The 26,037-nt window shown below is 40.6% G+C and overlaps 1 protein-coding gene across 2 annotated transcripts in view; it reads right to left on the reverse strand.

Annotated features, from left to right (window-relative positions):
• The window catches only part of ARHGAP15 (Rho GTPase activating protein 15), a 601,111-nt gene that overhangs the window by 36,030 nt on the left and 539,044 nt on the right, over nucleotides 1–26,037 (reverse strand). For both annotated transcript variants that reach the window (XM_032356220.1, XM_032356221.1), the window contains exon 13: nucleotides 24,575–24,680. In XM_032356220.1, coding sequence (XP_032212111.1) covers nucleotides 24,575–24,680 — 106 coding nt within the window. The remainder of the gene's footprint in view (nucleotides 1–24,574; nucleotides 24,681–26,037) is intronic.

Below are 26,037 nucleotides of genomic sequence, written 5' to 3' on the forward strand. Positions count from 1 at the left end.
AAGTAATGATTAGAATTCCAGGTAAAGTTAAGAAGGGAAGGAAGTACTGGCAGTTTTATTGAAAGGGGACCTTTATGAGAAATTATCCTCTTTAGGGGCACCTGAGTGGCTAAGTCAATTAAGCATCTGCCTTGGGCTCAAGTCATGATCTCAGGGTGTGGGGATCAAACCCCACATCAGGCTCCCTGCTCAGCAGAGAGTCTGCTTCTCTCTCTCTTTCTCTCTCTCTCTCTGATCCGCCTCCCTGCTTGTTCATTAAAAAAAAAAAAAAAAAAAAAAGATAAAGAAATTATCCTCTTTGGAAACTGCAAATCTAAGAATCCTAACTGCATTTAACTACCCAGAATAGCTGGCCAGTTGGAGCTCAAGTGCCTTCAAGGTGGCTCATTTCCTTTTTTTTCCCCCATCACTAAAGTAAACCTGTGCTATAGGGCCTGTGAACTGGCCAGATGACCTGGGACTTTCCCAGGTTTGCTCATCTTTAAAATGAGAGGACTGAACAGTTTCCTTTTGGGCGCTGACATCTTGAAGACCTATAAAGCATTTCCCTATTGAAAGTGAGAATAAAGGTTAGATGCTCACTATTGCTGCTGTACCTCGACTTGCCTTTTGGATGTCTTTGGTTAGATGCCTGTGCACTGAATCATGAAAGAAAGAAAAAAAGGAAGAAAGATGGATGAGAGAAAGGGAGGAAGAGCGGAAGAGGGAAAAAGAGAGAGAGAGAGAGAGAGAGAGAGGAGATAAAGGGTCTTTCTTCTTTTTTTTAAGGAGCAGCCTAGGTGTTGATTGGACTGAAATTCCACAGAACGAAAAACAAAACCAACTCCTTCCCCCACCCCCCAAAACAAAAACCTTCCATATGCTCTCTGCGAGGCCACTTTGCTACTTCCTGATTTGAAACTCAACAGTTCCATTTTTAAAGAGACACTGCACATTGGAATACAAACACGTGAAATCTAAGTATGAACTTTGTAATAGAGCAGCCTGAGCCACGCCACGCAATTTGGATTTTTGGATGTTCTTTCAATTTAGGGTAGTCAGACACTTTTGACTTTTGAACTTCGTTTCTGGCTGGGCTGTTGTTACTTGGTGGGTTTCGAGATGAGCCCAGCAGCTTCTCAGTGGCTCTAGCTCACTCATTTTCAGAAGGCGTCCTGTTCTCCTCTGCTTTGCAGCATGTTCCTCTAAGGGGCTCAGGATGTTTAAGCCTCAGCACAGCCGGACAGACAAGGATATACAGTCTTTCCGCATTACCAGCTTGCGAGAGTGAAAGAAAAGGAATACTGCACGTTTTCCTCTGACAGAGGAAACATGCTTTTGTGACTTATGGATGATTATTGTGTGTGTCTAGGCCCAACTTCAGCTCCCAGCTCTGGGGATCACACAGTACTGCCCAGGGTGGTGAGCAGCACTAACCCCAGAAGACACGATAAACATCCTCCTTATTTTGGCTGCATTATGGCAGCTCCTATTTCCTGAATTTCTACTTTATTATTTCCTCCATCATGTTGCTAATGATGGTCTTATGTTTCCAACAATATCCTTAAAGTAGGTTTCTATACCTGATAGTCTTTACTTTTCACAGAACACCCCAAGTAACCCAACTTTTCTCTACCTCCCTGACTCCCTTGCCTCCTGTGATCTACTGAGTCCAATGAATGATCTCTATTCTACTTTCCAGTGATCCCCCCATGGTCCTACCCCATGTCCACAACCCCTTCCAGTTTATGATTTCTGCCTCCCATCATCACAAAAATTCCTGAACTCATACTTCGCCGCCACCACCCCACCCCCCTGCCAAAAAATACCTTCATTGGCTAAATTCAAGACTAGGGCAAGCTAGATTTCAACATATATTTTCTACAAATGCATTTGGTCACTTTGATTTAAAGCAACTGAAATCATTATTTCATTAGATTTTTAATTAGCATCTGGACTATCTCTGCTTTGTTGCCATCTGTCTTAGTTTAGAACTTCATTGAGGGAGCAAGATGTGTCAAATGCACTTTCAGACAGCTTGGAAGAGTATTATGAAAACTTGTTCCCTCATCTCACAACTATTTATTGAGAACCCACTATGGGTCAGACACTGGACCAGCTTCTAGCCTTATAGGAATGGACAACACATTCCTTATAGGAATGGACACCACCACCACCTCACAAGTCATGTAAAGCACTAGAAGTCTTTCAGTAGAAGGCAGAAATAGGCAACGATGATAAGTCAGAAAACAAAAATGAGGTGGATCAGGCAACAGTCCTATTGGAAAATGTGGGTGGCCAGTGAAAGTTTCTCCAGGGCTTTTCAGCTTGATGAAAGACTGTATTAAATTGAATGTCAAGCAGATTTGACCCAGGAAATAATGACCATTGAACAATATGCAGAGCATGATTGATTTCCACTTCCTGCACTGCTTAATAACCCCTTTAAAGTGTTACTGTAGTTGCCCTTGATGAGGGCAATTCATTTCCATTTTCTGAATTTTAGATCTAAAGCCATGTATTTGCTATCTTGCTTTTTTCTTGGTTTTGTTGTTGGTTTGTCAGGACAACACTCTACAAAAGCTCTTTGCTAAATTTCTTCAGCTATTCAAGTAGCAGGGTAACTCAGACAAGTTTCTCTTCCCTTTTCTCAAGGTAAGCATGCACATACAGACATCCACCTTCAGATTTTTTACTGGCACATCAAGGAGGGGGCGGATTTGAGCGTCATTTAAGTCTGCGAAACTGAGACCGTAGCTCTGTGGCTTTGACTGTACTTCCCAGTGCTGAGTAGACTGCTGGGATTCCACAAATAAATAATAAAAATAATAATGATTTTTAAAGCATTTGGAAATGCTGAGTTGAAAGGTGTGGTGTAAGTGCACTGTTTTATTGTGAAAGTGGTATCTCTCGCATTATCTGCTCCTAATGGAGGGCGGCAGTAATGGAGAGTGAGGCACTTACGCCTCTAGACCAGGGGTCCCTGAAGGCGGGGTGGGGCTTGGGCCGGCCCTGTGGTAACACTTACTGTACTCAGTAACTGCTTCCTTCCAGTCTAGCAAGAAGGTATGAGAAGAGTCATGTTGCTGTTGTTCCCCTAAACCTTCTTAAAGTCATCTTTGTTTCTTATTGATGGAGAAAGTGACTGACAATCATACTGGAAAAACACCACGGATTTAAAAATATGAACTTAACTTTTAGTTTTGGCCTCAAATAAATACACATTTGGCATCAGGCATGTCAGCCGCATGGATATAAATATCCCTGGTCTCTGTCATGGGCTGTATTATGTACTGCCCAACCCCCAAATCCATTTGTTGAAGCCCTAACTCCTAGTACCTCAGAATGTGTCTATATTTGGTGATCAAGTTAAAATGAGGCCATTAGGTGGGCTCTTAGCCAATACGATTGCTGTCTTTACAAGAAGAAATTGGGACCAAAACCACCAGGTCTGTGTACCCACAGAGGAAAAGACCATGTAAGGACACAGTGAGAAGATGGCCATCTGCAAACCAAGAAGGGAGGTCTCAGGAGAAGCCAATCCCTGACACTGTGGTCTTGGACTTTTAGCCTCCAGAAGTGTGAGAAAATAAATTTCTATTGTTTAAGTCACCCAGACTGTGGTATTTTGTTAGAACAGCCATAGCAAGCTAATAGATTCTGGGATTATCCAGATTTAGGATTCACACCGAACCGTGCAGTACAATATAGAACAAAGATATTTTTCATACAGTGTAGTCTGAATGCTTTCCCATCCAAGTCCATAACTTTAATTATAAAGCAAGCATAACCTGTATTAAATTATGAATATGTTAACATATTGAATGGGGACAAGAAAAATAAGCACCAGATTTAGGCTACGTAGGCACTTGAAGGTAGAGTAAAAAAATCTGGTTTCCTTGACCACATTGTCATAATATGCATATATAACAGTTTATTGAATCCAGGCTGTGTAGACAACCAGAAGAACTCTGGCTCCATACTGTCACAATGCATGCCCACAACAAAGACTCAGGGAGAACCGCCCCTTTCATTCGATCTCTCTAAGCATTACCAACACGAGAGCTGAAAACCTTACCTCTGACTGAAGTATATCTATGTATCCATGCGTAAGTGATTAACTGGGCTCCCTGGGCTCTGCTGCTGAAAATATTAATATATTCAAATCTCATTCTAGCTACTGCAAAAAACAGGACATCAGATCAATGCATTAATATCCTTCTTAGACCAAAAAAAAAAAAAATCTGGAATTATTTTTTAAAGTTTCTTGTTCTTTGGGCTCCTGCTGAAATATAGGTGATACATGGCCTAATAAAGTAAAGTGGCCGAAGTGTAGGGTCGACAGCCATCAAATACTATTTGTTTGTACTTGAAATACAGCCCTCTTCCTGAAGACTGTGTGCAGAGGATTGGTCCTAGTATCCAAAGGCAAATTTTTTTTTTTTTTTATTTCACTTTCTAGACATTTTGCCTGATGGAATTGAAATGGCCTGTGCCCGAATGCCCTCTTCTTGAAAGTAATGTGACTTTCAACATGTCAGTCTCCTCATGTTTATGGACAGTGTGTCCCGGACACAAATACAACCTTGAAGGAGTTGAGAGGCAAAGTTTTGCTAAGAACTGGCAAGTCAAGTGGGAACTCGGAGAAGTCAAGGCAGTGATGAGAGGGATCTTCTTGTGACTTCTCCCTTTAGATGATGGCTCTGCATTTCCAGGTTTCCAAGTTAAGATATATATAGATAGATATATATATATCTTAACACACACGTGTGTGTGTGTGTGTGTGTATTAGCCTCTGTACCATCCAGCTTTGCCTCTTTGCTATTGGCTGCACTGAAGGCCTTTTATCAACGACAACAAACCAAGTAGGTGGTCTTCCACCTCTTCCTAGCTGTAGAAAAAAAAAAAGTGACATAATTTTTCACAGCCTGAAATAATTGTGGAAGTACAGATACTGGTTAGGATCACTATGAATTATTAGTGGAAAAGTGGGTCTCAGAAGTACGTTACATGTGAAATATTTTTCGTCACTTGAACATGTGCCGTCCAGAGCTGGCCCTGTTCTAGCCGTCACAGGGAACAAACATTTCACATTCACAGATGCTCCCAATTTGGTGCGGTTTGGAGTGTAATTTAGATCAAACGTCTCCATGTAAATGAGTCAGGGTTTCTTAATTAGGTGCCTCTAAAGCAAAACCTTGGACCACATCAGTAGGTGTGGGTGTGGTGCCCACAATACTGGAATCTTTCCTATAGACCAGGCTCTTAGTATCATTCAAATAGAGCTTTTTTTTTTTTTTTTTTTGGTTGTTTTTTTTTTTTTTTCCAGGCAATAATAAATCTGCAGATGGCATAGACAGAAAGACGCTACTTCAGAAGAGCTGTCTAAAAACACTGCCTCTTTGGCAAATGCCTTAAAGTAGGTCATTCTGCTGTGATTTAGCTTTTTCTTTAGATTTGATTGCCAGCTTTTTGTTCCCATTACAAGTAGGGTGCATTCCAGTCCACAGACTTGTTCTTAATTTTTCCAACTGGTATTTGTTTACTAGGATTTGCAGATCTTCATACGAAAATGGCCAATATCCTGTCACAGTGCTAATCATGCACTTGACCACAAAACGAAATGGATCCGGGTGATAATCTGGCAATGCTGAAATATTAAATGCCTTAAACACCCAGTCTTCCCACAGCACAACTGCGTTGATTTATATGGGTAGGTTTGTTGAAATAATTGTCCCATCTTTTATACATGTGAGAAGAAGAGGTGACAGGATGTAAATGGAAAACTTTTACAAGCCATATAGCGGTTTGTATAGATATTCAGGTTATCTGCTTTTATACTTGTCATTGTTTGTGTTTTTTATAGGGGGAAAAAAATCATTGGGTCCCATTTCCCTATCGAGGCTTTGGGATTTACATGCAGAATCCCCTGCAGCATTAATGAGTCACCTGCATAAATCCCCTGGCAATCGATGGGCACATAGACCTTGTTTTGTTATATTAATTATTCCTCACAGAACCTTGACACTGACATTAAATGAGGCCTTAAAAAATCTTGATGAAGGTCTTAAGGTATCTTTTACTGTTCAAATATTAGCATTGCAAAAACTATGTCTAAGGCATTATTCATTTTGTGGTACCGCGGGGAAGGAGGGATGGAAAAAAGGGCACAGGGAGTGAACTTTCCAGTCTTAACTCTTCATTGCCTAGAGGCCGGTTTTCCTAGGACTGGGTTATCATCCTCAAAGTGTGATCATGATGAAAATAAATGTGAAGATCATAAAAAAAAAAAAAAAAAAAACAACTACCGAGTATGTTGTTTTCTCCAGATTGGTTTTGAATATGGTGTCTCCTCCACAGGCCAAGTTTTGTCTTGGCATGTTGGTGTTTTCAGGTGAATTCCAAAACGTCAGTTAAAAAGGAACAACAAAGTGAGCTCTGGAGTAGAGAGGAAGATTATTGGCTAGGTATGTTGCAAGATGGCCTGGTAAGTGTGTACTTCAGAAACAGACTGGGGAAATGATTTTGTGTGCAATTTTCCTGCCTACCCAGTAAACTTCTTTTACTCAGAAAACCCAGGGAGTATAAGGTTCTGACTAAGCAAATGCTCTGGTGAAAAACACTTATATTATATCATCATCTGTAGATTAGCAGTAATCAACACCACAATTAATATTAAAATTACAATGGACATCAGTTGCCACCCTTTGATGATTCACAAGGAACTTCTGCATCTTGAGGCTCTCATTAGGAATTTGAGTTATCTCTGTGGTAGAGGGTGGTTATTAGATAAATGGGTGGTTATGAGAGATTTCTGACTGGTGGAATGACAGCTAATTGAAATTTGTTTGGATCTTTTTGGAGCGGAAGTTATTTGTTGAGTTATAGTATTTGATGATAATCTCTGGGTTTTTATAATGTTGATTATTCTGAATTAGCTATTTACTTTCTACTTTGCTTCCCTTCGCTGGTTAGTGATTCTTCCTGTGCTTGTCCCTAAAGCGGTGTTTAATACTATGCGCTGTTTTTAGGCTCTAAACTCTTTTGGTGAGTGCATTCACTTACACAACTTGAAATACTAACCCTGAAACTCTGATTTCTAAATCTGCCTCTTCTTTCATATCATAATTTCACTTACCCACCTGCTAAAATGATTTGTTAAATATTTTCTGTTGCACTAGCCTGTGCTAGTTACACAGGGCACTATCAACTCCAAGAAGAAATTATTCCTGCTCTTAAGGAATTAAAGTTAACCTATGCTGAGGGAAAGATTAATTACAACTTTACAATTGGCTGGTAGATCTGTCAGTGGTTGCAGGAGGAGCTTAGAGCAGGACGCCTTCATCTCTTCGGTGCTCTGTGGCTTATAATGGGTTTATTTACAGATAACTCTGAAGGAAGTTGTTTGAGGTGTAAGTATCAAAACCTCCTTTAACACAGAAGAGAAAACAGATACTCCGAGGAGCTCCTATCCAAGTGACACTATTCAAGAATCATCTTCGGGACATAAACTTCGGTTTGCTGGTTCTTAATCCAGTGATCTTTCTACTTTCTTGGATTTAGTGCAATATCAAGCGTCTGGGCTAGATATTGTGTTTGGATTTCCAAACCTGTCAAATTCTAAAATAGTATATAGAACTGGCTTTCACTTTATTTGTCTTATTCGATGACACACACACACACACACACACACACACACACACACACCCAAGTTAGGTAAAGTGAAGAATTATTCCCATGCTGAAAATGACCGAACAGTGGCTGAGAAGTAAAGTGACAGGCCTAAAGTTGTTCCCAAGTTGGGGACTGGAATTCATTTTTTCAGATTCTCTCAAACCATCAGAGGTGAATGCCTGAAACACTTCCCACCCACAAATAGCTATTTCCAATTAGATTCATGACTGGATAATTTAAATAGTTTTCCATTTTTTTCTAGGATGTGTTTTCAGCACACTGATTCTTTTAAGATTTTTTTTTTTTTTTAAAGTAATCTCTACACCCAGCGTGGGGCTAGAACTTACAAACCTGCGACTGAGGGTTGCACGCTCTACTGAGCCAGCCAGTCACCCCCTGATTCCTTTAAAACAGATATCTATCTGTGTATGCCGTGCCTGCTCCCAGCTTTACAACTGGTTGTGCCTTTCTTTTCATTGGGAGCAAAAGATCAATTTCTCACAAAGGCCTTGTCAACGATGAGACTCCCTCCTCTTCCTCTCCCCACCTCCTCCAGGCTCCTGCCACACTGGCCTTCTTGCTTTTCTGTAGCTGGAAGACGCCAAGTATTAAGTGTCCTCTCTGCCTGAATGCTTTGACTCCAAATATCTACCTCAGTAACTCCCCGTCTTCTCTTAAATCTCACCTTCTCTCCAACAGACCTTAATTATTTCTGCGGACCACCCTCCTACCCCTCTTGATTCTCCTCCTCTGCCCCACTGTTTTGAATTCCCTAGCACCCACCACTTTCTAATATGGGTAGCGTTTCCTTGTTCGTTATACACAGATCTGTTTTATTTGTTTATATTATATGTCTGGCATAAACTCAATGGGAGCAAAACGATTTCTGTTAAGTTTATTAATGTATCGTTAGTTCGTAGAACAATACCTGGTGCCTACTTGGTGCTCCATCAAAGTTGACCAGTTTCTACCAGTGACATCGTCATTCTCTGTAGTCTACTAATTGGACACCCTGACATTGACTTTCTTTCTGGTCATTCAGCCATTACATCAAACCTCCCACCAAGTACTCTTGACTTCCATGAGAGTCTGTCTAGGCATTGCACTCTTCCCACAGAGTTCCACAGACAACACGGGAATAATTGCTCTCTGGTCATGGCAAGATAACCGCTCCATTTAACTGGCTTTGCTCTAGCCCCCTTCTTTAGCCCTCCCACCACCAAATCCATTTTCACATGACTGTTCAATAACTTTGAGATACTGAGATACTGCTCAATTTAAGATACTTAAAAAACAGAAGCCCTTCACCAGGTCCTCAATAACATGTCTTGGTTCTCAGTGGAATCTGAGACATGAAATTCCAACTTTTCTGCACGTGTACCCATAACTGGGCTCCTCCCTGCACTCAAGTCTCCTCCTCCTTTGCTCCCTGTCCCGGTTAGCATAGGCTGCTCACAGCCACATCCTGGCTTCCTGGGCCCTTTCTCAAGCTGACCCATGGAACAAGCCCGTGTTTCCAAAATTCCACCCATGTATCAAACCCAACTCGATCTCTATCTTTCATTGAAGACTTCTCAACTTCTTTAGGCTATTTCTCTCTGTACCTACTGTTTAACAGTTAATTATTCTCTACTCTCTCTTTTTAAGTGCTTTGTCCCCTGTTAGATTCCTAGCTCTGCAAAGGTACAACTTGATACTTTTGATTTGATACTTCTTTTATCTTCCTCGCTCTCTCCAGTGTAGTATGGAACACAAAGTAGACACTCCATAGATCCTGTTGATTCCTTGATGGTGCTTATATTCTTCTCCTTCTTGAATTAGTACTTTATCATGTTGGCTTTAGACAGCTGAGCCTTTCAAATGATATGTTTTTGAATGATATCTTAAATTTATATATCTTTGGCAAGTAATAGCACTTTTGCAGCTATAATGATGAGCCATATATTAGGATAAATGTGTATTTAAACTCCAGCCTTATCTAGTTTACAGCATGTTACAGTGTGTCCAAATGTAGGAACCCATACTCCTTTTACCAGGGATTAATTGGGTCTTGCTTTTTAAGTGTGTGTGTGTGTGTGTTTCCATACATCCAAAGTGAATTCTATCATTAAGAAGTCACAAAATATGTAGATATTAGTATAAGAAGCACTTAGGAAATAACTAGATAAAGAATATAATCATTAATCCAACTAACAATTAAATCTTTTATGGTACATGCAGGCTTTAGCATGAAAGCCTCTGTAGTATGCAGCAATAAATTAAGTTTGCATAATATAAGCTTAAAATGGCCCATTCTTTGATGTTTTTCAGCAACTCTGATTCTATTTTACAAAGCTTTGAAGCAAGATTATCACTCCCTTCACTGTCCATTGGTCCAGCTTTGAAGGTCTGCATTCTGCTCTCTTGTCTTCTCTTGATTCATCTTGAAAGACCGTTTTGGTTCTTGGGAGGTCATCACAGACCGCTGCTGGCTGGTGTGTCTCTGCTACAGCACTAACCAGGCAGTGGAAAATCCCACCACTGTTCAGGGTAGGTATCTCCTTCACAGAACGTATTCAGGGATCAAACGCTGTGCCTCCTCCCACCCCTCAGGAAGAGAGGTCATCTTATGAGTACATTTTAGGACTGGATTGGATTATTTACTATTTTGGACTCTCATGTTTCTTTTCTTTAGTTCCTGGGACACATGAAAATGAACTTGATTATTCTGGGTGTTCAACTCATCTGAAAGTCCTCTTTCTCTTCGCCCAGCCCCCACTCTGCGGTTCAGGGAGAGCTCTTCCCTGTAAGAACCGTCTTTTGAAAGTGTGGTTCTTAGATCAGCAGCACCTCCGGACTTAATTCTCTATGCAGAATCTCAGGCCCCATCCCAGGTCCCCTGAATCAGAATCTACAGTTTTAACAAGCTCTCAAGGTGACAGGATTTGTAAGCACACTCAAGTTTAAGGAATTCTAACCTAGAACTTTCTGGAATGCTTAGGCTGCAGTAGTGCTGGCTGAGGAGACTTCGCAGCCTTTGCAGCTCCCACAGTCCATCATGTGACCCACCCAAATGTCCCCTTTTTTTTTTGAAGCCCCCTCCACTCGAGTACCTGAAAGCCTGTTTTAGTCAGGGAAAGGTGAGTTAGTCACATGGTACAAGCGCACCTGTGCCCATAGAGGGCGCCCTCCCCCCCCAACCAATTAGTGGACACTGTTAAGCGCTTCTGATGGAATCTGGGGTGTGAGAGGTGAGGCCTTTTGGATGGACTGCAGGATAACAGCCCTTACCACTTGTGGTCATTAAAGTTCCCGTGGTGCTTTTTGTGAGAGAAGGGATTGTTAACCTCCGTGTCCTGGCTGACTTCCAATCTGTGTAATTGCATGCAGTCTACCTAAGTCCGCTCTGTAGTTTCAATTAGGTAAAGTATTGTTCACTTCTTGCACTAAACTGCTGTGTTGTGTGGCTACAGACTGCTAATTAGCTGGTGTTTTTCAGGTGGCTGCGTTCGTGATGAACAAAACGTCTCTGTGGCCCTCTCCTCCCTCCCCCTCTATCTCCACCTCCCAGGGGCGCGCGCACGACCGCATGCCTGTTTACTTGGATATTACCATTTCTTGGATACAAGTTCTTTGGGATCCTAAATTCCTAGAATGTGGCAAGGTACGCTTCTTTCGTTTCCCTGTGTAGCCACTTGCTTCTAGGCCCACCTAACCTATTACAGGGTGTTGGTGGGGGGAAAGTCTGGCAGAGAACAGCAAGAATGTGATAAGGGGTGCGTAAAATGGGCCTTCCTCCGCCAAGATGAAGGATAAATTCCTGTCCTTGCCAGGGAAGTATGAATTACTTTAAGAGCTTGGCACTCTAGGAATTGGTTATTTTCAGTGTGATATGAATGGAGAGTGAGGCCAGAGAGAAGAGGGCACACATTTTATTTTTCTCTTCTTGCTAGTTAGAAAAATATAGTGGGACATGTAAACCACCCATAAAATGCCTCACTATCTCTGTGGGGATCTCCAACTCTAAACAGGAAACGTGGCCCTGGGAAAGTGAATGGAATCCCCTTCCAGTAACACAAAGGTCAGTACCAGGGAAACACTTATGACCCAGGAATGGCAGTTGGAAGTGAAAAAGAAATGGAAAAAGATGGGTGAGCAGGGAGCCAAGAGGAAGAGTCGTGCTCGCATTGGAGAAGAGATGTGTTTTTAACAGTAGAATTTTTCTGGGATGTGAAATAATTGCTAATAGAAGAGAGAGGGGTTCAAATGGGGGGAAATCAGATTTAGGTAAAAGATCACTTTGTATATCTTTTCACTGTGTGAGGAAATTTGTTCTGATGTCCAAACATAGAGACATAAATTAATTAGATAAACATTCCTTTACAGCAGAGATCATTTCTTTTTTCCCAAACATGATGGGAAATCAAGGAATTAATTGATGAGGGAAATGAATGAAGGAGTGAAAAAACTGATGAAGGGAAAATTATTTATTAAGCAGTGTATGCTGACTGTCAGTTCACGGAGAGCAGGAAAAAAAGTGTTATTAGTGCCAGGGTGCCAGCACCTGTGTCTTGCCTACTCCTTGCTATGGCTCTGTCCCTGAGTGTTCTACTTGTCTCTTTGCAAGTGAGAAATAAAAGAACAGAGGTTTCCTCAAACAGATGGGTAGGCTAACAGAATCCCTATAAAGACAGGCTGGTTTGCCAGTCTCGCGAGAAGAGGAGGGGCTGGAGCCACAAAGTTGGGCGTTTGAGAGTGAGGTGAGGGAACTGAACTTCGCGGGGGCAGGGAGGGAGACATCACAGCTGAATAACTGCACTGCATCTAGCGGCTGATTGTCATCCTGATAAAATTGTTCTCATTTCCAGTTCCACTCTCTCACGATAGTTCCTCGATATGGAACTACTGTGTGTCCTGAATAAATGGGGGATGGATGTAGGCAACAGAGCCTGACAGCAAAGAGAGTTCCCAGAGTGAGGGGAATGGGAGAAAGAATTTAAGGATGATGATGAGATAAGGAAGGAAAGGCACGGGAAAAAAAAGGGGAAAATGCTAGAGAGAATAGCCTGGTTAAAAAGAATGTGAATATGATACAAGAGAAGAGATTACTGGTAGTGAGACACAGTCATTTCTACATAAGGGGCAATATTTAGGATAAAGTTTCTAAGTTCTGCATGACTTTCAACCTCCTTTGTGAACACTAACAAATTCACCTGAGGAAAAAATTATAGTCCCAAAAATGTCACTGAGGCAGAGATAAAACAGACTTAAAAATTCTAATCTTAAATTTGAGCTCTACTGTCATACCAGTGGTTTCAAAGGAGATTTTCCCAAAGTCCTGATCCAAACAGCCCCTAAATTCATTTCCTTGATCCCCAAGCACTCTTATTCCAGTTAAGCCCATGATTTCAGGTGTGTACCTCTTTGAAGTCAAGGGTAGGTCGAGTCTGCCACTGACCACAGACCAATTATTATTACCGGCTGAGATTTCCTCCTGTCCACTGCTAAGTCCCATCTTTTCTGAGCCTAGACAATACAGTCCTGAGATCAGAAATCTCATATATAATCTGCACTTTTTCTTGCATGAGGGGGAAAAAAAAAATCCAACAACATGGAAATGTGCAGCTACCCTGTGTTAACTATTCCTGGATGTCACCCTGCAGCTCTAATTTCTGCTTTCTCCTCTGCATTCTGGGTACTGCTGCTGGACTTGTCAGCACCTTGTCACGGCTTCCTCGTGCGTGGGCTACCATCGGACTCTGTGTTCTTAACAGTTATCCATAAAAAAAAAAAAAAAAAAACCACAGAATCCTTAGCAAGTAAAAAAAAAAAAAAAAAACCAAAAAATATACAGGTAAAAAAAAAAAATTAAGCTACTTTAAAAAATTTAGTATCCAGAAGCAGGTGCTATTTGTAATGCTGCCGTGTTGCCTCATGTTTTCCAGTCCTGCGATGCTCTTTTGTTCATGGTGTGACAAGGATGTGGGAAGCCAACATGATTTAACCAAATAATACACAAATGTCAAGAATACTTTCATGTCTTGTGTACAGACCAGAATAAATTACTCCAATGGAATGTTTTGCTTTTCTTTTCAGGGAATGACCCCACAGTTTACAAGGAGCTGTGCTGACAAGAAATGGCTATGAAATATTATTTAAAGTCACCTCTTTGAATGTAGTATTAAATGGCTAAGGATTTTACTCAGGTTCAAAAGACAGAGGCCTGCAAAAGAAGTTGACAGGCAGACAGCAACGAGAAACCCGTCTTGTCCTAGAGTTCGTATAGGCAGTGGGGAAAAAAAAAACAAGTCCGGTAAGAAATGAAAATGAGGGAGCTTGTTCTCAGAATTAAAGGTGAACTGAAAGGAATTGGCAGCTGCCTGGACATGCCAGCCAGAGAGGCCACGGTCTCTGATACACGTGACAGACCGAGAGACAACTGCAAAGCTCCCCAAACAACTTGCCTGAAGGGCTTGCCAGGAAGCCAGATGCTGCTTCTGGAAGAATATCTTCCGTGGCTGGGCATCTGGGTTCAGTGCTTTCCATTTAAAGAGGAGAAAGAAGGTGGTAAAAGGCAGAACCATCACTGCCTTTTAAAAGAACGTGCTTTCTCTAAGGCTGCGTGCGTGTGCGCGCACACACACACACGCAGCATTAATGAATGTGGATTTGGAAATTGTTTTTAAAAAGAACCCCAGAAATCAAGTTTCCCGGGTGCTTTTTGGGTGGAAAGCAATGTGTTACAGGGAGAGAAGGAGAGAGGGAGGAAGATGGGGTGGGGGGGAGAGAACAGCCAGCCAGAAAACCCCTTATATAAATATGTCAATTTACTAATTAGGTAATTTTATTTAAAGAGCTGGGATTATAGCTGGTGTTCAATTAAGAAAAGGGAATTCGAAGGATAGGCCTGTGCCTCTATCATAGCTGGCTGGTCTTTCTCACTCTTTGTTTTACCATTCCTTCTTCCCTGGAAACACATTTGAGTATTGGTATTGGCAAGAAAGCAGAGTGTGGTCTAGTGGACTGGAAATCAGGTGACTTGAGGTCTGGTTGCTTTTTTTTTTTCCTCCCTTCCACTTTGAAGTTTGCCGTGTCTGCTCCGTTAAACAGGGGAATCAAAATTTTTATATACTTCATAGCAGAGGGCAAACTTTTGTAACCAAGATCACTTTTGTTCATTGGCTTCACCTAGTGCTCATTAATTCCAGGTGGTAGGAAGTCAATAGTGGATCTGGAACCAACGATGGATAGGGTGGTTGGATTGGTAGGAGACAGGAGTGATAAAGATGCTTTAGTTTTGTGGTGGAAGCAATGATAGAAGATATGAAATGAAGAAGTTTTTCTATCCGAAGATCTGTTACAAATCCCAGACGATTAAGAAATCAGCAGCACTGGAAACTCACCCTAGACTGCAGCCAATTAACCTCATAGACTCCAACCCTGACGGGCACTCACGCATTCCCTGACCAAGCCTCCCTCAGCAGGGGAAGCCTCTTTGACCACTCATTCATTGTACTCAGGGTCTCTTAACATGCGATCTTAATATTAATATTGCTTCTCTTGCAGTTAAAGCTGCTTTTCTCTTCATCATGATGAAAAGGTAAATACCAGATGAGGAGAGAGACACTTGAGAGGAGCAGGTTACTAACCAATACTATCAAAATGGAATATTCCCTGGTTCTAGTCTACACTTTACCAAGCCGGCAAGGTTCCAGCTGATCTTAACTGGAACCATTATGGGCTATTTGATTATTATCTTCTCGTTCAGTGGAGTCATGTGATCCCGTTTGTTCAACAGAAATGACTGAGGATCTATAACGTCTGGGACTCTGTACTCAGCTCTGAGAAAATAGCAGGGATCCAAGTGACACAAATTGCTGCCCTCCTGGAAACTAGGATGTAATGGCAGAGGGAACCTGTTCAATTCTTTATAATACCCATCTTTATCAGTATTTTTCAGGACCTGATTATGCTATAGGATAACATTTTTTCCCTGCTTGGCTATTATATTTACTCCCATGATTTTTCAAGAACCAAAGGGTGAAGGATAGAACAGTAGCAGATATTACCAGAAATTCTGCCTGATGTCCTATTACTATGAGAATTTACCAGGTCTCCTGTGTAGAAGTAATAATGTCAGCCACAAAATATAATGCCTCTGTTTTTGCCAAATTTTCTATCACCATGCATGCCACTTTCAGACTCTTACCCCAGCATCTTCCTCTGACCACTCTTTCAATGTTAGACAACCCCAGGAGACTGTCCTCAGCTCTCTTCTGGCTTCGCATTGTCCCTTGGGGTTATTTGTGACCTTACCCCATTCTGCCTTTAAACTGATGACTCCCAAATTCATACCTAGATCCCAGGTGATTGGGATCACCTTCCCTGCATTTCCAACAGATACTATTTATCCTCAAATGGAATTCGCTAGTGAAGTATCAAGAATCCCACATCGCATCCCCAAACTTTCAACTTCTTTCCTGCCTCTAATTTTACGCTTTTCCTTTATATGAGTTGAGGGTCTCATCACTCAGCTAGCCCCAAACCTGGGAATCCTCCTTCTTCCTAACTTCTTGCATACCCTTGGTGAGTATATCCTACTGATTTCACCTCCTCTGTGCCTCTTGTATCCATCCCAGGTCCTTGTTCCTCCCATCACCTCTTTAGTTGGGATCTCTAGCTTGTGCCCTCACGACTGGTTTCACTATCTCTAGTGTTGCCTTCCTACAGGCTATCCTTCCCCCTTCCAAAGACTGTGATCTTTATAAATAGAAATCACATCATCTTATCTCCCTGCTTCTGAACCTTCCATGATTTACCTAATGTCTAAAGAATGAATTTCACATTTCTCAACAAAGCCTGTTAGCTAGCAGGCTAGCTCTAGCTCACTATATTCTGGGCTTATGTTCTGTTACTTCTTTTATGCTTGTTAATCCTCTAACCATGCCAGAGGACTCACTCGTTCTTCACCACACCGTAGTTCTCCTCATCCACATGTCTTGGTACCTGGTCTCTGCTCGTAGCCAACCTACTGTCGCCAAACCGACATCTTTACAGAGAGCCTGTGCCATCTCCTCTGGGAGGCATTCTTTGGTTTCTCTAGGCTAAATTCCAGCTCCTGCATGGGGCTCTCAAAACGTCTTGCAATTTTGCACCATATTTATTGCAATTGTTGACTAATTTATCTATGCCAGGAGACCATAGAAGAAGTGAGGGTAGGAGTCCTCCTTATGCCTCTAACATTGAGTTGAGGGACAAACTTTTTCTGTAAAGGGTCAGATAGTAAATATTTTTGGCCTTGTGCAACTTGTCACAACTATTTAACCCTTGCCATTATAGCATGAAAATAGCCATTGGCAATATACAAATGTGTGTGTGTGTGTGTTTCAATAATACTTTTTTTTTAAAGATTTTATTTATTTATTTGACAGACAAAGATCACAAGTAGGCAGAGAGGCAGGCATAGAGAGAGAGGAGGAAGCAGGCTCCCTGCTGAGCAGAGAACCCAATGCGGGGCTAGATCCCAGGACCCTGGGACCATGACCTGAGTTGAAGGCAGAGGCTTCAACCCACTGAGCCACCCACACACCCCAATAATACTTTTTTTTAAAAATAAAAACAGGAAGCAAGCTGTATGTAGCTCAAGAGCAGACCATACTTGGCCAACCTATGACCCAGTCCAGTACCTGGAATATAGTGGGAACTCATTTAAGACTTTCTAAAGGAATAGACAGATAGGATTTCACAGCTGACAAACATTTTCGTAAGTGTGAATTTATTCAACCTATTTCACACATGACCGAAAGGGAGGGTTAAAGACATCAAAAGGTTTTCTTAATGTTGTAGTTTCTAAGGGCTGAGGTTGGGACTTGAGCCTATGTCTTTTGATTCCAGATCCCTGGTTCTTTCCATTAGGTAGAAGGCCAAGTTTCATAGTGGAGAAGGATGGGACAACTTAAAAAATGTACCTTTTATAAGGGAAATACCCCCATGGGATGGACCACCACTAACCACAGAGAACACAGTGACAAATGAGCAGTAGTCATTTTAAGTTTTGTTTTGTTTCCTATTATTCAGTGGCTAATGTTACCATTCAAATGTTAAATTAAAAGATCTAAAGTAATAATTTCACTGCTGTCTTAAAAACCTTATCTCCCAAAGCCTTCCTCCAAAACAAGGATCCACCACTGGAAGGATCATTGAACCTTAGTCCCCAGCTCACAAACCTTATAAATCCTGTGCCAAGATGTCTCCTAAGTAGATGACATTTTAATGATTACTACAGGGAGTTGGGAACTATTGCTTCATCCTCACGATCAGAGTAATTAATTTTCTTAACTACCAGGCCAAATTCTGCCACGGGAGTCCAGTTGAGATATTTCAGACCCATAGGAAGTACATTAGCTCTTCAAAGTGATTAGGGTGCCATTTCAAATACACAAGCAAAGGAGCTATTAGACTTCTGGCTTATTTCAAACGACTTGCAGCCTTTGTCCCTCAGGGGTAAAAACACACACACACACACACACACACACACACACACACACGGAAAAGGAAAAAGAGAGAAAAGAGAAAATAGCAATTTGTACAGGTTCCTCATTTTCCAGTAAAAATACCCATGGCCTGCAAGTCGTTGGCTATCAGGTATTATGGTTGGGTGAGCGACCAAAGTGTACAGAAAAAGGGTGGAGTGCCAGAAGACAGGACAGAAAAACATAGCGTGCTCCAAAGCACACCACAGCTGAGCACTCGGAGGCCTTGATGGGAGGCAGGGAGCTTCACCAGCCATTGCTCTTGAAGACCAGAGAGAAGGATAAGAACTCATGGGCTTTCAAGTTCATTCCTTAGCCATGTGTCATCCATCCCCCCCCACCGCCCCGGCCATATCAGAAGTCCTCACTGTGCCATTTTGAAGTCAGGGTGGTTGAATTATTTCCTTACCATTGTTTCCTCATGCAACACTTACATTTCTAGGTCATCATCCTTGGAGTTGCTTCTGACATGCTCTTGTAGAATATTTTATTTAACACCCATGAAGACCACAGAGAGGCTTTAAATATCAGTTTACTCTCACAAAATAGCCACAGCCCAACAGTTTTGCCTTTCAACAAGGCATTCAACTGGCATGTTTCCATGAGATTTGTCTATTCAGCCATATCATTCCTTCACCTTGGAATTCTATGAACAGCTGGGTGATTTTCTTAGAGTCAATGCAACAGGGAAGATTTTTTAGCTTTCTTTTCAACCTATTTTATAAAGCACAAGCCTCCTATAAGAATATTTATTTGCGTCCCAAGTCTGCAGCAAATATATTCTTCCAAAACTGTTTTTGAAAATCAGTGAATGGCATTAGTCATTTCTAACAGCAACCCATTTCTAAGACATTCTGACTTTCTCTGAACAATGCATCCCTACGTGGGAACTGAATGTTTTTTAATGTGCTCCCTCACTCAAAAATGTGAGATTGTTTTGGCTTCCAAAACTCATGCCACAAAGTTAATCCGGCTAATGAGTTCAGTTTAGCTTGGTGGGAATACTTTTTGTATTTACTTCTAAATTTTCTGCTGTACGTTTCATGTATTTTTTTTATCCTGGAAATAAAACTGTGGGGAAAGACTGCAGCCATTGCTAGAGCACCTTACTCATGGTAATGGCAACTGGAATGCCAGAACTTCAAAAGACCAGTGCCGCATATCAGGTAGATATATAGTTGACAGGATTCTAGGAGTGTTTACACAGACTGTTGGAGGCACAGGATAAGGCCCTCCATGCTTCAATGTGTCTCACTTCCCAGGCTCCCACGAAGCCAGTGTGCTGTGCTGTCTGGCAGGAAATTCTCACTGTGAGAATCATATGATAAGTAAGACTACAAGGCAAGAGATCTGTCTTTTAGGAAACTGCTGTAACAGGGGAGGCTCTGGACAAGAAGCAGAGTAGACCTGTGCCCTATCTCCAAACTCCTCACACCGGCCTGAGACTTGAGGTAGAGCAGACGACCGTAGCGAGCTACCACTTCGATGGTAAAAGTAGTGTGAACTGCGAACATGGGTCAAGATGCAGATCAGGTTGATGGAGAGTTAAGGACAGTGTAGAGTTGGTCTGGGCATTTCACAAGGGATTGGGCCTGGTGTGGGATGTCATACGGTTGGTCAAACGGGTGAAATTAGCCTCACTGGAACTAGAGGAAACTGGGTGAGTCAGGCCTGCGTGGGGACTCAGGTTTCAGAAAAAGATTCTGTGATGAAATAAAAAATCTTCTGGAAGCCAGGAAATTTGTCGACCCAGCTTCAATAATCCCTCCTACATTTATTTTACTAAAAAATTATCTTCTCTCTCTTTCCCTATAAAAATGATATATGCTGATGTATAATGTTTATTTAGAACACAGCAAGTGATAGGTACTGTGTGAGACTCTTTTTAAACACTATTCACTTACTCCTCACCAGAGAAATAGGTTCTATTATGACCTCCATTTTACAGATGAGAAAATGAAAGCTTAGAGGTGATTTGTTTGAAGTCATACCTTCCATAAATGGCAGAGCCAAGACTCACATTCAGGTCTGCCTAACTCCAAAGCCTACCCTCTTTACCTGTTTTCTTAACCCCAATATTGCCTTCTATCCCATTATTAGGCGAGCAGAAGCAATACATGGGGAAAAACTCTCATAACTTAATGACTCTAAGAAAGAAATATTGACATCGCAACAAAAATTTTTAGTCTTTTCCAGACGCACAAGTTTCCTACATATTGAATTATACTCTTTTTGATTACATAAAAATTGTACCCCTGACTTTAACTCATCTCCAAATTAAGGAAAAAAAACCCCATTATCTATGAACTACATTTCACTAAGCTGATATGATGCATCATGGTCTATATAACCTTCCTTATCACTGGACACTTAGGTTATTCCCAAGGTTTTGCCAGTGCAAATAGAACTGTCATAAGTAACTTTACCTGCATGTGAAACTGCCTCCACATTACTTAAGATGACTGGCTCAAAAGACAGGAAGATTTGAAAGGTTTTTATTCTTGAGATATATTGCATATATGGCTTTCCCATCATGCCGGTTGGTACATCTTAACTAGCAGCATATAAAGGGTTTAATTCAATATATATTCAACAGAATGGGCTTCATCCTATTTGATTAGTTTTCAATAACCTCATCTTCCTTTTCCTCTGTATTTTCATAATAAAGAAAAGAAGTATGCACCCTTGTACACTCTTTTTGTATCATTATTACTATTACTATTACTATTGTTCGAGGGACTATTCTCACAAGCACCCAGCATTGAAACCCGAGACTTAACTCCATGGCTGATTGGATATGGGGATAAAGAAATGAGAGAGATAAACATTGCATGGGATTTTCCTCTGAAAATTCTCAAGATTTAGGCCATGTCTTTCCATCTGATGTTCATCACTCTAATACAACCACAACTCCCATGTGGCCTCCTGGGTTCTTTTCTCCTTCTCTCTTGTTCACCCTACACTCTGTTGTTGGACTACTTCCATAAACACTGAGCACATCATACACGTGTCCCGTAGATAAAGTTTCAGTGGTTCTCTATTGCTTGTGTAACTCCTTTGCCTGGCTTTTTATCTCTAACTACTGCCCATCAGCAACTAAACCTTATCTTTCTAGGTCCTCCTTCCTCATTAACTTCATCTTCACTTTGCCTCTCTGCCTTTCCAAAGAAGCAGGCTAAAGGAAAATGCACTTGACACACATTTTATAGAGATAGAACTTGCCATTTATGTGATGATTCAGAAGGTACTACAGGACCTTACAGTACTTATCACTGTAATGTCAATTTGTGAAAGTGGCTATTAATAAAGGTTTCTGGTTGATGGCATTTTGAGATGATAGCTTATTCTGAGTTTCTGGTCTCATGTTATCACAGCAGAAGTATAGAACTTGACCTTGAGTTTGATCAAGAATGAGGACCCTGGACTCAGACTATTCAGCCCGGTAGCCATTGTGTAATCTTATGCTTAATGGATTCACAGCCCTTTACAATTTCTGGCTTTTGCTGACGGGATAGACATCTACCCTGTAGTCCAATTGGGCTGTATTAAGCTTTCTCAGTTGGTAGTTGCTCTGCTTTCAAGGGAACGTTTAATTCAGTGCTGTGCAAAAATGGAGTTCTCTTCGTTGGCTACAGAGTACGTAGGTCAAGTGGAATTTCTGGCACTTCATTACATTCCCTGACCCTCACTAAACAAACTTCAAAATATATATATTTGCAACAACTTGAAATAAACACTACATACAAGTGTTGACGGTACATTTTGTGAAGAACTACCAAATGCATCAGGACTAAGGAAAACATTCTAATGATTCTTTCAAACATGAATATTTTTAAATTCCTATTAAACAATCTTCTTATTTAGTCTTCTCAGCTTTCATGACATGCCACAATTGGCTGTTTATCAAAAAACTTAGCAAAAAATGATGAACAAGATATAATCATGTGCACACACTTGTGCATAATTAAACCCAGTTTATAAATCAGTGTAGGGCGGAATATGGTCACACCACTCCAGAAAGGTTGGTGACTAGCAAGGAACACTTTTCTCCTCATTTATAATGAAATATCGGGTAATGTGAATGCAGTGAAGATGGTATAATAATGGGATGGCGTGGCCTGAAGGTGGACGATTCTCATCCTGCCAAGGTTTTTAATTGGATGGATTTTCATCTGTGTGTTTTATTTTTTTTGAAGGCGGATTTAGCTGACTCTAAGTTTCTTCATTTTTATAACTGTTTGTTCAGTTGGGGGAAAAAAAACAGGAATAATTGAGACCAAGTAATGGATATTTCTCAAGATCTCCAAGACTAAGTACTACATAGCATTAAAGAGTATACTTTTCCATTTGTTTTATGACTTTGTCCAGTTAAAGTTACTAGCATAAGCACTCCAGTATGTACTCGTAATCTGAAACCTCTTTCATGATATATCTGGATCCTATGGGAAAAGAATTTACATTTGAGGAATGCTTACCTTGTGCCAGGCATTTTATATGCATTATCTCATTTAATTCTCATGACCACAAGGTATGATTGATATTATTTAATCTGATTTTATGTTCTTGAGATCATAAAAGGAGTATAGAACAGGGATTTGACTCTAGAGCTTTCTCTTTGTTTCCTTAAAGTCCAATCAAGTTCCTCTCACTAAGTCACACTAGGTTTCCCATTATAGCCAGTGTATGGAGGTGATAAGAAGGGACACTCTAGCAGTAAGCGATGGTCTGAACTTTGGCACACATTCTCCTCTGGGGTAAATAAGAAAGAAACTAATATGACGGATTATATTAAAGCATGTTCCCTAATGCAGTGACTGATCAAGCGAATTATGGACTACCCGCACTATGGAATGTCATGTCATCATTAGTGAGAGTCACGTAAGTCTGTCTAATAAAATGGAAGACTGTCCGTGAGTTGCAAAATATTGCAGAGCCATCAGTGCAGTATGATAAAGTTGAATGCAATAATAGTCATATATACATATGTTTATATGTGTATACTCATGGACACAAAAATGTTAGTTACTTCTCCTCAGAAGGCTAAGAGTAACCAGTAGGCAAATTTCTCTTTTTAATCTATAAACACCACTATTGCTTAAATTTTCTGTGTGTACAATTATATGTATTAAATTCACAGTTAAAAAAAATCACATAATGGATCATTTCAACAATATGTAGGAATGACTTAACCCGAGGAATGGGTGATCAAGGAGGTTAAGTCTCACAAAAGCAAAATTGTCCAGTCTATTTGACACTCTATCCGGCTTCAATGTTACTGTAAGTACATGGTGAAAGCTAAACCTTCATCGCTTATATTGCACTCTGCCTTATCTAAAGAAGGTGCTAACAGAGAGCAATTGAATAACATTCATTTCAAAATTAATGCATCCAAAATGGAGTTATCCAGTCTCCTCTTCCTATTCATCCCATCTGTGTTGTACTGCCATTTTTCACTTGCCTAAGCCCAAACCCTAAGGCACATGCTTGATTTCACCTTTCCTTTTCCAACTGCATTCTGACCAGCAGCAGATCCAACCTGACCCGTCACCAGTTAATCTCTTTAAGGACTCTATATAAGCTATCATTGCCTCTTGTCTGGACCACCATGGTTGCCACCTTACAGGTATATCTCCCTGCTTCCATTTTGGAATCCATTCTCCACATGGCCGCCAGAGTGACCTCTTATACTCCCTCAATTTAGCACTCTTTATGGTTTGTAATTGTACTTAGAATACAATTGAAATCTCTCAGTGAGGCCCACAAGAAACTTTGTGATCTGACACCAGTCAGTCTAATAGCTATGACCTTAACTCCTACCCCCACCAACCCTAGTTCATTAAGCTTTAGTCATCCTGGCATGCTTTCTGTTTTTTGAATACATCAAGTTCTGTGGACCCCTGGGCCTTTACATGTCTTGTTTTTTTCTGCCTTCATACTCTTATCTTAACTTTTTACATGAATAGCACCTTACCAATCAGAATCAATCTTTTACAAATGAGCAAAATGAATTTCAGATAGTGTAAGTAACTTATCTGTGGCCATAGCATTTTGTACATGATGAAGCTATGTTTTGCTCTCATGTAGGAATTATTTCATGCTCTTCCCTTATACTAGATGACAAAGTAAAGATGGTCCACCCTAGGGCTCCAGGTCAAGTTATGACAATGAATCAACAAATATCTACTCTTTGAAAAGACAGAAATAATAACTTATTTTAGGAGTTCCTTTTGTAGGTTCTCCTTCCTACTTCTAGTGCATTCTCCAGCTTCTGTGAGAATACTTAGATTGGCTAAGGGGAAAATTTGAGATAGATGCCTTTGGAAAATCTTGTCTCAGAGGTTTGAAATTAAATACTTGCTTATGTAAGAAATGAGAATATGAGGATCCCACCAGAAAGCCTTACAACTTACTTAGTTAGATGTCCAAACAGGATTTTCATGGTGTCACGATTTGGTGGAGGGAGTTTTTGCACAAGAGTCTTTATAGTTTCAATTCTTGTGTTGTAGTCTTGCTTTTCTGAAAAAAAAAAAATTGGAAAAGAATGAGATTTCATAACTGCATGAAGGAATTTTCTTAGGAGAAGTTTGGACAAAGACTTAGTCAGCAGCCAAAGAGAATAGGTATATTCAACACCATTATCATGAAGTTTCTTTATTTGAACTCTAACGTAGATCATAGCTATATGAAGGAGCAACAGTGTGGCTTTGACATAATCTTGTTAAGATCAGGTAGTGGATCAGTTTAATAAATGCTTTACTATTTTAAAAGATGGGGTAAGGTGAAGAATGGCTTTCCAAAGACATCCTTGCCCTAATCTCTGAAACCTGTGAATATGTTGTCTTCTATGGCCAAAGGGACTTTGCTGAAGTGATTTAATTAGGGACTCTGAGATGGGGAGATTATTCTGGATTATCTGAGTGGCACCAGTATAATCACAAAGGTGGTTAAAAGAAAAGAGAGAAAAATGACGTGGCAATGTAAACACAAGGATAAATGGCTATGTGATGAAAGGCCGTGGGCTAAGGAGTGATAGTAGTAAGACAGCTTCTAGTAACTGGAAGAGGCAAGGAAGGAGAACCCCCCAGAAGGAACACAGGGCTACCAACACCTCTATGTCTTCCCACTGAAGATGGTTTCAGACTTTAGACCTCCAGGAATGTAAGATAAAAAATTCATGTGGTCTGAAGCCACTGAGTTTGTGATAATTCGTTATAGCAGCAATGGGAAACAAACAGATGAGGACACAGTGTGATTCAATTACCAATATTCTATTGTTCACTTGATTTTGTGGAAGGGGAAATAATCTTTGTTATTACTATGTGTTGTCTTTTCTCCCTAACACATTTTGTTTTGGCTATGAAATAAAAAAAAGCACAAAAAATATAAACTGAAAGCATAATAACTAGTCATATGCATTTTAAAATATAAGAAGTTGTTTAAAACTACATACCACATAGATTGCTTTCCCTCACTTTGTTTCTTTTTGCCTTTATAGGCATGAATGGCATAATAAGAATCGATTTATTTAGCACCTAGAGAATTCATCTCACCATGATTTTAACCAGGACTTAGAACTATAATTATTGAATGAACTTAAAAACTTTATATACATTGAGTTGGGTACATTTCTTTTCTAGATTCTATCTCTAACCTCTAGCACAGAGCTTGTAGTGATCCTTAAGAGGTCACTTTTGGAAAAGACTATGTACGGCGGTAATACATAAGGTACACACTCACCCAATATTCATTCTCTCCTTCCTTAGCAAGACAATACATTGTTGAGGGGATGGCAAGGTACTTGGCTAAAAGAGGTCATTTCCCAGCCTCCTTGGCAGCTGGAGCGACCATGTGACCACGTCTGGCCAAAAAGCCT

Source organism: Mustela erminea, chromosome 8 (genome assembly GCF_009829155.1).
Source record: "Mustela erminea isolate mMusErm1 chromosome 8, mMusErm1.Pri, whole genome shotgun sequence".
Taxonomy (NCBI): Eukaryota; Metazoa; Chordata; class Mammalia; order Carnivora; family Mustelidae; genus Mustela; species Mustela erminea.